The 17369-nt window shown below is 40.6% G+C and overlaps 1 protein-coding gene across 17 annotated transcripts in view; it reads left to right on the top strand.

Annotated features, from left to right (window-relative positions):
* The window catches only part of tmcc1a (transmembrane and coiled-coil domain family 1a), a 47722-nt gene that overhangs the window by 17929 nt on the left and 12424 nt on the right, over positions 1 to 17369 (top strand). The window contains exons 1-2 of one of the 17 annotated variants that reach the window (XM_042227272.1): positions 722 to 895; positions 1156 to 1378. The exons of 11 other annotated variants lie outside the window; for them this stretch is intronic. In XM_042227272.1, the coding sequence (XP_042083206.1) occupies positions 1340 to 1378 (39 nt within the window). In that variant the 5' untranslated portion in view covers positions 722 to 895; positions 1156 to 1339. 5 more of the 17 variants (XM_042227273.1, XM_005938924.3, XM_042227274.1 and 2 more) reach the window with 5 other exon arrangements.

The raw sequence follows: 17369 nt of genomic DNA, 5'->3' as shown, positions 1-17369 counted from the left end.
CTGCACTAAAATGAAAGCAAAGCATAAAAGCTGTATACAGAAGTGCATTTGGATGCACAACACTACTAATAATTGGATTTCATAATAACTGAGAATGCTGATAATTCAAAGGTGCTTTAAGACAATTAGTATATACGTAAAGATTTCTGACGCCCATTTTGGCATCATAATAAAAAAATTCATTTTACACCACTTCTAACAGATGATATTTAAAAGGGAGATCAAAGCACAACTTCAACATCATTAGTTGCTGTGCACATCCGTTTCCTCTCTCATTTTTCATGCCTCTTTCTTGTTGTGTCAGAGCATGAAGAGTGTTAGTCCTCTGTCTGAGAAGCTCTCTCCCTCTCAGCAGCAAACCCCCACATTCCAGGAGAAATCGCAGAATCAACAGCCATGAAATTCATTTCTCACATGGCCGCATCTGTGCCTCCTAATCATAACCTGGACTGACAATTCAATCCTGTACTCCAACGCCCGCTTCCTTCTCCCCACCCCGGCTTCCCCAATCACTCCCCATCTCTCACAAAACTCCCTCACCTCCTCCCCCCTCCTTCAGTTTCCCTAATTGCATTGCGACATCCGCATCCCCCTTGCCCCCCCCCTCGCCCCTCATTATTCCTCTGCCTTTCCCTCCCTGTCCCCCTCCTCTGTCCCTGGAGAGAGTTGATACAGATAGTCAGCTGGTCCCTCCTCCTTCTCCTTCTCCTCCTCCTCCTCTCCAATCTCCCCCTCCTTCCTCTCATCCTCTGCCACCACCTTCGCTTCACCCCACCCTTCAGCCTACTGACAGGAAGCAGGAGGCAACCTTGCCTTGTCCTAGATGAGTGAGAGCTGTGTGTGAATCACTCCTGTGTTCAGAAGAGGATGTGGAGGGTTGTGTGCATGTGTGAACGTAAGACCTGATTTCGTCTGCGTTCCAGATTCTCTGTGTGTGTGTGTGTGTGTGTGTGTATTTATTGAATATTCTTTGTGTATAGACAGCCATGTGGTGTGAGTATTTTGTCTGAGTGACTGTATCTTGTGAGAGAAAGAGAGTTGCTCAGGGGATCACTGTGAATATGAGTAGAGGGCAACACGGCTGAGCTGTTATTATCTCCTTTTGCTCTCCCTCCCTTTTTTTCACCCCCCTCCCCACTTGTGTTTGCATAGTAGATGACTAGAGCGGTGTGGACTACAAATGTGTGTGCACATGGATCTTTGGAGAGGATGGTAGCATGTGTGCCTTTGGCGTGAGTGTGGAGTGTACTATGTGAGGCGGTGTGTACTTTGGTAGGATATCAGCAGAGAGGAGTAGAACAGGGGATCCAGCTGTGGGTCCGTCACTCAGGCAGTCAGGATGGTGCAGCGCTTCAGTCTTCGTAGACAGTACTCCAAGGTAAGCTTAAACACACTTGGCTTGTCACTAAAACCACGTGTCTTCCTGTCTCCATGCTACAGATCCATTTACAGCTGAAGCCCGGTTTGTATTACATTTTTGCTGCCAGCCTTGTATTATCTCTGTAATACTTGTGTCATGCATTACCATTTTTCCATCTCTCTTCCTTTCTTTATCTTCCTGCTATTTGATAATATGCCAGAAACTGGGGATTCTTTGAGTTTGGTTCAGAAGAGCAGTCAAAATGAACAAACTGACTCTGTTATCATGTGCAGAGGCAGTTCATGATTAAGTATAAAGCATTGTTTGCTCACTTCTTTGATACCAGCAGTCTTTACAGTAAACTGATTTTCTTTTGATCCTTCATTCCCTGTTAAGCAATTCAGTGATCAGTGTGATCAGTGATCAGTGTTTGCACTTTATCTTCGCTCTTGTTAAACAGTAACTCATTCTCCAGTGGTGAGATTGGTAGCATGAAGTCGACTGGCGCCATTACAGAGGGACGTAATTATTGGTAAATGTTGTGTTTGATTATTGCTTATTAGGGAGCATTTATGACTCACTTACAATAACACTCTGTTGGCTGTGCTCGAAAACTGACTATGGGTTTAATGTATCTCTCCCCTGATGCCAGTGCTGTTAAACTGAGTAGAAGGCTTGTGTTGGAAATCAGCAGCAGGTCCGTTAAAAGCCTGCTGTTCTGCAGGTGGTGCTCAGCCTGTGAGCTATAATTACAATTAACTGCTGATTAATTGATTGACTGATTACACCCATACTATTTGTTCTTAACACCATGTTATAAGGCTGTCAGATGCTCATGTGCTAAGAAATGTCAGTGTGTACATGCGCAAATGCTCCGGGCAGACAGATGCACGGTGTCACTTTTAGAAAGACTAGAACCCAGAGTGATAGAGTATAATCTGGTCTACATCCTATTCAAAGAGAGACAAAGTGATAGAGTAAAAAGATATAGAACGTGAAAGGCTACAAGGTGCGAAATGCTCAGCCTCAGGAAGGCTGACTCATTTTGGACAGGAGATGGTGAGGGACAGCCGAGTAGACTCTGGTGTGATATGAGCTACTGAGAAGAAATAAAAACACCAGCCAAACCTTAAGGCTACTTCTCTCACACTAAGAGTTTTGTATCTGAGAGAGATGAAGCAGTCTTTGTCTTGGGAGATCATAATCTCCTCCAGGGCCTGTCTGCGAATGCTCACTATCCGCATCCCATCCAAAAGTGGGCTGTCGGGAAATACTGTAAAGGAAAGAGGTCGGGTAGGTGACCCCTTCTCTTTCCCTTAAGCCACATCTCCACATGCACACCTGTGTTCCTGTTCATCCTTTGTCTTCTGTTGTTTATCTTTTTATTTTGGCATGCTGTGCTCTGTAGAAAAGCCCCAAATCTGCACAGTTTTATAATTTGCTGATTCAAACTGAAAATGCACTCAAATGTGTGTTTTGTTATAGCTGTATCGTAAGATAGGATGTACTTTTTTTTGGTAAGTTATTTAGTTATTAAATGGTTTAAATTAGCTTATTATATTAAATTGAGTATATTTTACATTTGTTTTGAATTTAACACAAAAAGTTTGATCCCGTCGTAATAATCAGTAACAATTTGACTGAAAACTAAACATGAATCTCAGAATATATGCAGCTCTTTTGCCTTAGTGACAACATTTTCTCAGGCTGGCAGGGACACTGTGAGCTTGTTGATAAATGTTTTCCTAACATGATATGACAGTGTTGTCTTGTCTGTCTTTCTCAGTCTCATCCTATCCATCCATTTTAGCCACTTGAAGGTCGCTGGGGGGCTGAAGCCTATCCCAGCTGTCACGGGGTGAAAGGTGGGGTACACCCTGGTCAGATCACCACTATATCATAGGGCCAACACACACAGATTATTACACCAGTTTACTTAACATACATGTCTTTAGGCTATGGTAGGAATCCGGAGTACCCAGAGAGAACCGGGAACAGGGAGTACATGGAAACTCCACACAGAACAGCCCAGCTGGCTGGTGGATTTGAACCCAGCCAGACCACCAGACCTTTGCTAATCTCTGCAGCACTGTCCCCATGTGATCAGATAAATATTCAGTGGGGTTAAGGTCCAGTGTCCTTGATTTTCCTGGCTTTATTTAATTGTTACAACGCGTTGAGTCATGTTAGCCTTCATAATCATGTTGTATGAATCTTTCTCTAAAAAGATGGATGCACCCGGGGAATGTAGCATCTCTGAAGCACAGGTTGCTCTTTCTACTAATCAAATTGTCATTGATTGAGTCATGTAATCAGCTCCAGACTAAAACGCCCCAACAGTGATTCTTTATGTATTGATAGTATCATTGTCTCTCATTAAATTTACCAGTATCACCTTTTCCATTCAAACACTGTGAAATGCAGGCATGTTTTAGCATGAGGTTTTGCTATTTCTTTTTTTTTTTACTCTCCTGAGATATAGTTTAGAGATAGCTGCTCCTGCTCTGAGCTTCTTTTGTTGTTGAGTCTATAGTATCTAGTATATATAGCTTCTTCAATATGATAAGAGACAAATTGGTCTCTGACTAGCAGCCAGTGTAGGAATCCTAATATGGGAGATACGTGGTACATGATGAATCCATCTAGATGTCTGATGACTCTATAGTTTTTGGATGCATTGGTTGGAGGATGTGTTGCAATACCTGCCCACCAACTGCAGTATCTTAGGGTGGTGGGCAGCTCTGGGGACTGGTGCGAACTGAACTGTCTGCAACTTAGCGTCACAAAATAACAAACCTGAGGGTGGGTTGGAGATCCAAAAAGTCTCCATTACTCCTCTTTTAATAATGAAAGAGTTCATTCTTTTCTTTGTGGAGAATCTGGTCCTTCTGTAGTCTATAGGCCATATGTGCTAAAATCTGAGGGTGAATAATTATTGGCTTTTTAAATCTTTTAAGTTTTTAAACAGTGTTTTTATTCCTGATCTCCTAAAGATTCCATTTTTTAAAACACTGAGTGTTGTAGCCAGTTTCAGTGTGTTTTCTGTGGTCAGGTTGTTAATGATGTCTGGCAAAGAATAGATGTTTATGTAATAGCTTCATTTGGGCTCCCGGGTCACATTCAGCCTATTCAAGGAAGTCGCAAATGCACTGATTGAATAGAGGAAGTGACAGATTTTCATCTATATGTGGATCTCTCTGTTTGTGGTCATATACGTCTTTTACTCTTTCTGTGCTGTCTTTCTTTTGAACCTTTCATTTAGTGCACCTGAAATTTGTAAGTGTTTAAAAATTCAAATTAAACTCCTATGTCTTTTTTTCAAACATTTTATTACTGCTAAAAAAAAGTCTAACAATTATTTGTTTTCTGTTAATTAGCTTCTTAAATCAAAAGTAGTCATCAAAATTAAACTAATTGAAAAATCCATAGCAGCTACTCGCTTTCACACTTCAATTATGCATTTATGATTGGTAATTTTAACAGTTGCCCCTAATAGGACTGCTTTTTAGAAAGTGTTTGTTAAAAGCAATGACTTGTTAAAGAAGGGTTTGAGTTTTGTGTGTTGCTGTGGCAGTGTTTATGAGAAAAGCAGAAGGGAGAAGTGTCAGTGGAAGGAACCGAACTTCACCTGGTCCCCCGAGGCTTGTTCTGTCCCTGCTACTTTAACATCCCCATCACTGCACTCCCATCGTCTCTCACCTCCTCAGGCTATTGGCTGTGTGTTGATGAAAGCGTTTTTGACCTTTGCATCAGGACAGAACAGCTCATCCTAGAACTATTTTAGTGACATTGAGTTTTTTTGAAATCGGCAAAAGACAAGCATGATGTCTCGCTTACCCAGAGTGCTGATGCAAATGAATGGTAAAGTCTTAACAAACCCCTGCCACAGCAGATTGCCCTTTAGTCACATAAAGACAGAAACAGAAGCAGGCAGTCAGACTCGTGTATAATCAAACAACTGAGTTTCGATTGACTTTTAGCAAAGAGAGAGAGCGCGTGTGTGTGTTTGTGTGTGTGTGTGGAGGCAGGGGAGAGCCACAGGGATGATGAAGCATGTGCTCTTAGTACACACTGGAGGTGATCTCATCTCAGCCTGTTCACTAACCACCAGCCTGTAGCAAATTGGTTTTCAGGCTCTATCTGTGTGTTTGTGTGTGTGCTGTCAGTGCACCATCACGACTATGTGGTTGTTGACTGAAATTAGGATGCAGCATAAAGCAATCAGTTGGCAGCTTGTGATGTTGTTGACTTTCGGGCAGACACTGAAATTTGTTCTCAAATGCTTCTGTCTTCCTTAACTTTCCCCTCCTAGCATTGTAGGGGAAAGTTTTCATTCCTGTCATCTCTCACTCTTCTTTTTTTGCTTATCTATGAAAACAAAGTCTTCTCTTTTGTTCATGTAAGTGTGTAAATATTGCCTTGTCTACTTTTTCTGAGACCATTGAGTTCAACTAAAACATCAGTGATGTGTTTCTGTCGTGGTTGATTTAAATTCTATACTGTGGCTGATCATTGATCACCTAAGCAAACACTAATATCAACAGTGGATTTAATACAATGGATGCTCTGTTCTTTATCACATCTTGTTTTGAGCTCTCTCATTATTTGTATTACTTGCTTGCTGTGACTTTTGTGTGTCTGTGCAAGTATTTGATGTGTTTGCTCAAATAAGCATCCAATTTAGTCAAGTTCTTCACCACTACGAGACACCAGAACATTTTCAGTGCTTTACTTGGCTGATAAATGTAATTCTTTGGCAAGATATTTACTCATCTGGTGTTTTGGTGTTTCCAGAGATTGCAGTAAGGTCTCCCCCACTTCTTGACACTTTGGCAAATTTGGAGTCTATAATGACCTGCCAACCAGTAAGTGTTATGACATATCATACCCTATCCCGCGTGGATGCTTTGTAAAGATTACTGGTAGAAGTAATGAAGTATGATTATTGTGAGAAGAATTTGTGTCCAATTTTTGCAACACAGTATGAGGTAAGGTCACCATTTCAAATTTAGCCAAAGATATATTTAGAGATATTTCAAACTGTCATCTTGGACTGCCCAAAGTCATGCAATACACGTGTCCGTGTGCGGATGTGTGGGCAAATGTTCTACATTCATTAGATTTCTCCTTTTATGCAACTACCTGTAGTTCTCTATTTATTTTTCAGACTCTGAGATTTCTCCACTTGTGGGAAATCTCATGCGGTTTCCTCCAGCATCTAAAATTAAACCCGAAGTTTCCTTGCTGAACAAGCATGTGAATCTGCTACACTGCTTGTTACTCATGTGTCACACTTCCTCAGCAGCTTTTCTGACTTCACTGTTTTGATCTCCACACCCCCTTTACCTTGTCACTGTTTTCCTTGTTTCATGTCTTAGAGGCAGTCCTTCTTAAGCGCTCGCTCTCTCGGGCTTCCTCTCATCTGTGTCCAGTGCTCAGACAGTGTAGCCAGTTACCCGTCTCCATGGTAACAGTGTGATGTTCAAAGAGGTTTGCAGCAGCTTTGCTCAGCTGAATGCTTGCAGGTTTGCTGTCAGATCTCGCAGCCACCTCATCTGCTTGTGTAGTGCAATAACACCTTCCTAGAGGAGAGAGAAGTGCTTCCTAAAATTAGACTCCTGTGCAGTTTTCCAGATCTTCCAATCTAATGTTGTACACTATGTAAATAAGCACTTTCTTGTCATGTGGAATGGCATCATATCGCTTGTTCGCTTATTGCTTATGACTATTTCCTGTTTTCATTCTCTTTTAATGTAAAGTTGGAATTTGGCAGTTAGAATAAATTACTTGTATTAGGCAATTTACCAGACCCCAGCTGGAGTTCTTTACAGTAAATGTCTAACTCTAGAGTAGATTTCGTGCTTAGGCTTTAGTATGCAATGTGTGCATACATATGCACTGTGTGTGTGTGTGTTTCTGTGTTTTCCTTTGTGTGTGCTTGAACTCTACACCTCTCTGTTTGTGTTCCCTTTGAAGCATATCCTCAACCTGTTTAATTAAGCTCTTGAATATTCATGTAGTTGTACATATAGGCCAACGCCTTTTTTCCGGTCCTGCATGCTGTTAGTATTCACAACACTAGTCTGGCACTCATGCTCACAGCAAAGGTTAACAGTTAATGAATAAAAAGTCATTTTATGTGTGAAATTCTTGTTGAAACGTCCCTCCAGATGTTATGGTGTGAAAGGAAGAAAACAGGAAAGACCTCTGTGTTGAGCTGGGGTAGGGGAATGTTTGAAACACTGATGCAGTGGTGTATGGGTAAAGGTCGATGTTGATCAGAAAGATGGATAGACTTTTGGAGAAAAGAAGAAAATCTCTGAGGTTCTTTTTTTTCTCTCAGTTCCCTCTTAGTTTTCTAATCTGGGTCTGAATGAGGAAGAAGCCTGCTGTGCCTTCTTTGCCTATTCTATTAATAGACAACTGTCTGAACCAGTGTTAACCAAGTTCACTTTCAAGTGTGTCTGAATGATGTTATTTATCTATAACCCCCCCCAGAAATATATATTTATGCAATTTTTAAGGTTTCCATAATCTTGTGTGTTACTAGACCTCTTTGTCTCTTGTGAAAAAGACGCAGTTGAAAGTAGCTTTTGTTAGACCTCTTTATTAGAGCTTTTCCAAAGATGAATTGCATTTTTATGTTTAATTATGTGGTCGCTTGAGTACACCGCCACCCCCTCTTAAAATAATATGATTTAACTTTAACCATATTTTAAAAAAAAAAAAAGTTTTAATTGGGTGTCTGTGCATGAGGTCGCGTGCATATATGTGCACATGTCAGCAAGAAGTCTCCGTGGGTCATCGTTTGTGTATTTATTTTGGTCCTGCAGCTGGTCCTTCCTCTTTGGCCTCGTGTGAGTATATGTGACACTAGTGTGGGCACGCATGTGTGTCTTTGTTGTTTTCTCAGCCGTTCCAAGGTTGCTACATACTTGGTCAGTCACTCGCTGAGAATATTTGGGTCAACCTTAACCTACATGTCTGTTCCCCGGACACCGTCCTCTGTCCCAGTCCATCTTTAGTGTGCACACTGCTTGCTTTCATTTATCCAGCTGCCAGTATTAGCTCTGAATTTGATTTCCTTCAGCTTGGTCGTCAAAATAAACTAGCTGCATCTATCTGATGAAGTGTTTTCTTTAGTTTTCTGCTCCTTATTCAGATAGACCAGCAGATTGTTTTCAAAGGGAAATTGCTCATTCTGAGAGATGGAGAGCAGAGAAACAGACTAAGAGAGGTCGTGCTCTGCATCCCTGCCACTCCCTGTGCAGTCTATATCATTCGCCTGACTCTGTTGAATTATGGATGAAACTATTTATCGCTGAGCTCAGCTCTGCTCCACTGACCCACTTGCACACACATTTCAAATCTGGTCAGAATCTCTCGGGAAATCTCATCATATTTTCCTTTTTACTAATAACCAGAGCCATTCCTCTCATTCTCATGTGTGTCAATTTGTAGCAATCCCAGGAATCTCCATTTTCTCACTGTCCACCTCTTACAAGGTCTCCCGTCTGTACTGGACATCACATCATTGAAATGAGTTGTGTTTTTTGTGTCAAGAGAGAGTTTATATTGAATTTGATTGTGGTTGCCTTTTCCTCCTCATTGATATAGACACATCTTTAATTTTCTGACAATATCTCGTCTCTAGATCTCCTGTCTTGTAAATTAATATAGGCAATTACATTATTTCTACTTTCCATCTCCATGACATGTCCCTCCTTCATCTCTGTTCATATTATCAGCCAACAAGTCATCTGTGTGCTTTGATGTTACTCACTAATCAGAGCTGAATTATGCTACAACAAAGGCCTGCACGTCTGTCAGCAGGACAAGTGATAGCGGAAGAATGCAATAAAAATACAACAAAACCTTGAGTTTATTGACAGGAAACCTGTCAGGAAATGAAATACCAGACAAAGCACTAACACAGGGGACAGCAGTCGACACACATCATGTAGCATCGTTGTGCTTTAGCTCCCCCTTGTGGATAATAAGCAATACTACTCATTGAGTAGTTGGTTGTGTAAATTTGTGACATTCTCTTATAGTTTTATGTTTTGATCTCTTGATCTCAATAGCAGCAGAAACTAATTTATTAAACTAGGTATTATTTATTAAAATGTAGACCTATGTTGAATATGTCAGATAATATGGGGCATCAATCTTTAATGAGAGCAGGTAGAGTAGCAATGGCAGGAAAGGGGCAGACAGAGCTGTTATAAATTATGGTTGTATTGAATCACTTAAATGGAACTGGGCCATCATTAAAGTAATAAATGGCACATGTAAGTAAAAAAAAAAAAAAAGTTTAATTTTCACCAAAGAAACCCAAGCAGTGTATTTCCTGAGTCACAAAACTTATGTATGTGTGACTCAGGATAATGCATGCATAACATGCACGCAAACGTATTGCTTGATTGCGTGCATATGTTGTGAAATTAGTCTCAGTACACAAGATACCCAGAGCCACCAAACTTTGTTTTTCAAGATAGTCTTAATCTGGAAACGAGAGAAGAAGATTTTCATTAGATTTAGCTGCCCTGTAACGACATGAGCTTCCTACTAGACAAGTGCCTCTACTCATTATCTGTCTTCCTGTTATGAAATCGGCTGCTTCTTAGTGGAGGCTTGCAAAACTTCTGAAACAGTACCCAGAGGCCAGACCATCCAATAAGTCTGCTTAAAAGTGAGTAGTGAGATTAACACAGAGGCAAAAAGTGAGAAGAGGCCAGACTAAATAATCCTCCAGGGCCAAAAAGCTGGGACTGCTTGTTCTGGATTCTTCATCTTCCTGCTTATGAATAGGCTGGCTGTGTTTGGGCTTACATACTGCCCCATGGTACCGAACATTGTGCAGCATCCTGCCAGACTAAGTCTGCGTTTTGGGTCGGTGCCCTTTCTGTTCCACGTTGCATAACCAGGATGACTGAGTATAAACAGAAGCAGGGCCAATAAATGCCAGCTACCACCAATAGACCAACACCGTGTCTCCCCATGAACCCACTCTTATGTTTTCCTGCACGTATACGCACACTGCTTTGCTGTGTACACTTTGACACATCCATTACTCACATATATCACAGCATCACATCCACATTCAGACTTAGAAACTTAATGGAAAACCAAAAAAAACAACAAAAAGGTTCAGGTGCTACAACATACAGGCCTTTTGAGGCTGTTACAATACAGATATTTAAGCCTTTTATGAAACTGTATGGCTGCTGTGTTGACATTAATGAGGTCTACATGACTTCGAAACCATTGTGTGTAGTTCTGTACTGCAGTTTTTTGTTACATATTAGCTGAATAATAGACAGTTATTGGCTACGTCTGTACTAGGCTGATATCAGCCCGTGTAACGGCCTCACCCACTTTATGAGGCTATCATTACTGCAGGTAAATGGACATGCCATGTATATGTAGTTTTCCACGGCCTCTGCAGTAGGCCCTGAACAAGTGTGCTGGCCTGTGACTATTTTTATAGTATTTGTTTAGCAAAAAGTAGCTCCAGTGAAAATAAGGTAAAGTATATCAGTAGTTTAGGAAAGCGACTGTATACATTTATCTACACGTGAAACCCTTCTAATGATTTGATTGAACCCACATCTAAAATCTGGTAATACTTAAATTCATTCTGAACACATGATTACTTGTCAGATGTCGAATGTTTTGCATTCACAGTTGTCAGTTTCAGCACAGGACATGATAACAGATAATTGTTTGGGTTGTTGTTATGGACATTTCTTTCTTTTCCTTCCTGTTTGGCTCTTGTCGAAGCCAGGAATTGGCTGGCTATGAAGATGTTTCACACTCTTGGATGCCACCAGTTATAAATGTCCATGTGTATAAAGTGCTCAGGGGTTTATGTAACTGCTAATAGGGCCATTGATTATACTGGAGCCTAGACTAGTGAGAACTGGACAGCCAGAGTTGGAAAGAGGGCTTTTTGTTATGGGGGAAGGTATTGTTGAAGAAGGCCAGAGGCCCGAGTCATGGTTATCTCCTCTTTTAGGCTTGAATTACCATCAGTCTGTGCAGACAAACCTCTCACTCTTCTGCCTTTATGTAACTGCTCATCTCCTGCCACCAGACCATACTACACAACTTACTGTCACATGGAGCGAGCTGTGGTGTTACCCCTGCATAAAAAAACTAACAACTTTTGTTTAATTCTGCAGTTAGATGCAAAATTTCAGGACAAATGCATCTAACTTGTTGCTCCAGTTATAAAAGCTCAAGGTTAAGGTTTGGAAGGGTTTTGCATTGTATTGTTAATCTTTGCATAACTTTCTGTTTATAAAACGTAGAGAATTTATCCTTTCCCAAACCACAGTCCAGTTACATCAGACCCAGTCTCTTCTTTGTCTCTTCTGGATTTTTCCAGAACTTTTTTTTGGCTGTGGAGCACAGACCTGGCTTTAATTCAGCGCTAAGCTCTGTCCTCTGAACGACACTTTCCATTATTATGGCCCTGTGCGCTGGCTGAGTAAACACATCCACACAAGTTGTTTTCTGTGTCTTTGTGTGTGATGTCATCAGCTCACAGCACTGTTAGTTCAAAACAGTATTTTTTTAAGAGAAAGAAAAATCCTTACTGTTAAACTCGTGTTTTTATTTTTTGATTAAAAATGTAAAAAAGGACAATACAGATACATTTTACCAAGTTAGAGTAACAGCGGAGGTAATCAGACTTGAGCTTTAAGTGTCACCATAACAGGCGGTGTGGTTTATACCATCACAGGTGTTTTAGAGATAGTATAATATTTTTATATATTATATTCTCTGAAAGCGCATTTGAAACCTATACATTTTGCTGTTTAACTTAAAATATCTAATCACTTGGCAGCACTTCATTGCATTTTAGGGAGATAACCTGCTGAACTACAAAATGAGAACCAGAATAGAGAAGAATGGTAATTTAAGTTCATACAGGCTTACCAAAATTGGACAATAGAAGACTGCAAAAATAGCGTCTGGTCTGATGGGTCTCAATTTCTGCTGTGACATTTAGATGTTGAGGTTAGAATTTGGCGTAAACAACATGAAAGCATGGATCTATCCTGCCCTTTATCAGTGGTACAGGGTGGCTGTGTAATTGCATGGGGGATATTTGCTAGTCACACTTTCAGTACCAGTTGAGCATAAACCACACAGCCTACCTGAGTAGGCTCAATTTAATAGAGCGCCTTTGGGATGTGAAGGCAGAGGGGGGTCCAGTGGCATACTGCACCTAATAAAGTGGCCGATGAATGTATGTTGATGACTTTATTACAGTGGTGGTGAGTTTCCTGCTGGTTTTGGCTAAAAACCAGTTAGAGGATGTCACAAATCAATCTATGTAGGAAAATCACTGATGTATCATTGTAGACTGAAGGTGTGTCATTGACTGGAAACGCATGCTTATTCTTTACTGACTTTAAACATCAGCAGTTCAGCAGGTCTTTCCCCTTTTCTATATCTCTGCAATGCAGTTCTTTGTTATTTTTTTAACGTGAGTAATTGTACTGGGTCTAAATAAAACTTATTAATTCACATTCATTTCCAACTTTGCTCTTCAATGCACCATCCAGATGTCTCTTAGTGAACCTGATATATGCATATTAATCTTAACTCCTTAGTGGTAACCTAAAAAGTATTCGAACAAGTCAAAATAATATATAAATCATGTTTAATCTGACATCAAAATGTTAAGGATAAAGTTAAGGCTAAATATTCACCAATATGCAAAAGATGTATAATCTAAAATGAAGACAAAACTGTGTTTTGACACAAAATGGAATAAAATATTCTCTCTATTAGCTTTTGGGAGTTTCCTCTGAGTTTCAGTCAGCTTTGCTTTCAGTTTTTTTCCCCCAAAAAGCGATCCCATTGGTGCTTTATGGGATTTAGGTCAGGACTCTGGAAAGGGGCATTTTAGAGCTTTTATTTTCTCCATGGTGAAATACTCTGTCACCACCTCTGTTACTTTCGTTTTTTCGCTTGATTCGGCTGATCCTTTGTTTAAGATTCAATCGAACATTTGTGATAAATACAGTTCAGCTAAAACAGTCACAGAAATGACTGTCAACTCTTTGTTTTATTACGTTTTAGTTGGTTTTCCCCTTGTAGCTTAAATTTTGGGTCATTCAACCGTCTACTGCCTATCTGTGCAGAGTTAATCCTGGTTGTCTTTCTTATAGCTTATTCAGCATACTGCACTTTCTTTGAACCACTATTTGTTGATCCTGTTTCTAATCCTCTGTTAAATTAAATGGATCTTGTGATCTCTGAAGCAGTCCTTCCTGTTGTTTTTTTTTTTTTTTGGGGGGGGGGGACTCATAATCATGAGTCCATTTTGCTGCTGGTCTTCATTGCTCTGCTTGTGTTCCTTCTGTTATAAGTCAAGACCTCTGTTTTTGAACATTTTGACAATATACTGTGAAAAGTGGAAGATTAGGTTATTTTCTGGTCTGGTGAACAGAGTGGCCTTATTTTATAACAATATTTATTGCTTGATTCCTGAGCTCAGTGGGTTGTTTTTGCCCATTTGTGGAGTTGTTTTTAATTAAATCCAGGGCACTTGTGGATGGAGATGGACAGAGTTAGTTGAAAAATCTGAACTTTTCCAAAAGAATTTAAATTTAAGAGGTAATGTTGTGCTTTTTCCTTTAACAACCTGATTCATTAATTATTTACTTTTGGTGCCATTTTAATGTATTGTAAAGACATAATCCTTCTATTACTGTCTCAGTTAATGTGTAGCTACTAGTAATTAATTTCTGTCAATGTAAATAACACCTAAAGTGAGCCACAGCTGTTCTTTCTGTCCCCTAATTTTAGCCAGCTAATGTGGTGCTAATGAGGTATAGCTGCCTCTGAGGCTAGCGTCTCTATTTATTTCTGTTCCGGTGTCAGTCACTTGTCATGGCATGAGTGCACCACCACCTGTGATTTGTGTCATTGAAACTTTGCTATTTGTTGCATGTTGTTAATCCCACCAAAGTTTATGCTGAGTCACTGTAAAAGCTTGATCATTCCTGGATAGCCAAGAGTCGCTGAAGGCCATATTTGCCGTGCGAGAGAATTTGACTTCAGGCTGGAATGACACTGACAGTAGAGCAAAAAAATGTGTGTCATTTAGTCACAACTGATGGGAAAACACCTGTCAGAAGTTCCAGTCATGGATTCCCCGAACAACTAAAGGGTTACGGTTAAGACGCCTCTAAGAAAATTTATCTGTACTTGTGCTCCCTGTAGTCTTGTTTTTATAGGTTTTTACAAAGTGAGGATTCACCCATCTTTAAATTATTACTTTTTAAAGTTTGTTACTATTTGAAAAACTGCCAGGCTCAACTACTTAACTGGTAACTGGTAGTTAGCTGGTTAACATTTTACCCTAGTTAAAACTAGATTAACTGACAACACTACAGCAAACATTATTTGGTATTAGTAATCCAGATTTTTTAGCAAATCATTGTAAACTACTAAAGTTAGTTAATGCTAAGCCTTTGAGTGGGAGACCCCATTTCTTTGGGTAAAAGTTAAAGAGACGGTCAAAAGTATATACTGTTTGTCTGAATGGGAATTGTTGCCAGTAAAGGGAAAATATTATTATTCGTGGCTCTACAGATGTGCAGATATAGTTTAACCTATTTTTTCTATATTTACATTTTCCAATGTAAAGCCTTGGCTCAAATTTGAAACCACAGATTCTGCCATGTGTCCCTTTTATTCAGTACTGGGGTCAAACATACACATCTCACAGCGAGTTGGACTTGTTATACTTCTTATATAAGCACTCTTCTCCCTAATTCCTACCCGCTCTCTTCCAGTCCCCAAACCTCTCCTGCTTTCCCATTAAAGCCTGTATTCGTGCTCCTGTTGCCCTGCTCCTCCTGTCGGCTTGGGCACAGAAGTCTTCAGTTGCCCTCGTCCTGCCATACCACTCCACACCATTCCCCCTACACCCACTACTTCCAGTGCTTTTTCTTTCTTTTTTTCTACCTAATTGTACACCACAGTTTCATCATGACGCGAAAGACTCTGAGGCTCATAAAAAGGTGTTTGTAGTATATTTGGATGCCAATTTGTGCTTTAATGCAGTGAAAATGATCAACCTGAACGCAAAATTACAACTGTGTGCCGTCTCAGTTCTTCTGGACTGTTTACTAACAAACACTGTTTTGCACTCTAATTATGGCCATCCTCTCTATAAATTACCAATACTCCACTGTTTTGTAGCACAGGGACCCAATTATAGGCTTATATTTTTTGAATTGCAGCCTTGCGATGATCATGCAACTGTATAATGTCAGTCCTTTCTTGTTGTTTGATTTCTCCAACTTAAACTAGAATTATCCACGCATTAGTGCTTTTCTGCTGGACAGTTATTTTGTTCAGTGTGGGGGGGTTTTTCTTTTCTTTTTTGATCAGTAGAAGCATCTAGTCCAGTCTGTTACAGCGTGATCACTCAGTAAACTGATTGGCTGAGACAATCAAACTGTGATAATTAAAAGGAGGGAATGGAAAAGTTCTCTCTCCTTTTTTCTGCCTGAACTAGCTAATGTTTTGGAGCTGAACTGGCCTAGAAACTCAAACAGAAGAAAAGCCCCCCTCCCTCCCTTCATGAGGCTTTCTCACAACCCCTCTCTCCTTTGCGCCTTCTCTCACTCCGTCTCCCTCTCACTGACAGCTCCTGGTGGGATCTTTTTTTCTTCTGTGCTCCTTTTGCTCCCCTCACATCCGTTCTCTGGGTCTCTGCCTCTCTGCCGCTCTTTCCCCCCGTCTGCGGATTTTATGCCCGATGGACGCTTTGAACGCTTAACTTCGCAGTAAACTCTCCCTGCTTTTATCCCAGGCTACATCCAGCGCAGCGAGCCTTCGTATGATTAACATTCTCTGTACTGTCACCCACCCCCAAACCTGCGTTAGATGGGCTCATTGGTCCAGAGGAGTCTTTCTTCTTCCACTAATGTACGCTCTCTGTGGGAGTCGTGCCTGTCGAAGTGCATTGGCTCTGCACAGGCTCTCTGTCTGAAGCGTGTGTTTGAACTCAAGCTTCGTTCATGGGCTTTGAGGAGCAGCAGCCCTGTGAACCAGCAGCAGAACATAATGTAGACTCTGCAGCTATCAGTAGTCATGGTACATTGTTGGAGTGACTGTGCATTTTATGGATTCTGGATATTCAATCAAGCCAGCAGTAATTCCGTGTCCAGTGGGGTCTTTGCAACTGTGGACTTTGAGTGAAGTGGACTTTGTTTGGAAGAAGTGTCCTGACTGATGTGTGCTGTGCAAGACCCAGGCTCCTCTCCTTTCCTTTCACTGTATTTTTTTCCCCGAGAGACACGCAAACAAATAGAGAGACCAAACAAATATTCCACTCCAAGCTGCACGCATGCGTGTCCCACTCATGGAGGTCATCCTTAACCTGGTAACTGCTGACACCTCTCCACTTCCTACCCCCAACACCACAGTGAGTCTCCACATGTGTATATAGTGTGTGAGGTTGTTTGTTATGTTTGTAAAGACTGTTTACAGTCTTGTAAAGGTGTTTATAGCGATATGGTGCTTGCTTACATATCAGTTCAAGTAGGAGTGCTGTGTGCACTGTGTCTGTAATAAATAAAACACAGATGTCTTGCTCGAAAAAAGGATTTTGTCCTGAAGTGTTTTTGCAGTAGTGAAAATACTTTTTTTTTTTTTTTTGCACTCTCCTTTCCTTAGTGTGTGCACTGATAGGCTTTGGCTGTATTATAGTGATTAGTAATGAAACTTTGTGGATTCAGTCATTCGCGAGTACATGTGTTGGGTAAACTGCCCCTTGTTCAGCATCACATGGAGTTTAGTAATTTTCCATATCCTGTGAATGGAGTTCATTGTTGCCACGTTGGATACACTTAAAGGAAACAACAAGTGGATTTTCATCAAATCATCAATTTCAACTGAAATCACAAGATGGTGATGCAGGGGAGCAGAAAGTAGGGTTGGGGTTAAATGTGGCACATAGTAGTCCAATGCACAAATG

Source organism: Haplochromis burtoni, unplaced genomic scaffold (assembly GCF_018398535.1).
Source record: "Haplochromis burtoni strain Fernald_Lab_line unplaced genomic scaffold, NCSU_Asbu1 Contig_252, whole genome shotgun sequence".
Taxonomy (NCBI): Eukaryota; Metazoa; Chordata; class Actinopteri; order Cichliformes; family Cichlidae; genus Haplochromis; species Haplochromis burtoni.
The sequence above is the reverse complement of the archived record's forward strand: the minus strand, read 5'-3'. Positions and strand labels throughout refer to the sequence as shown.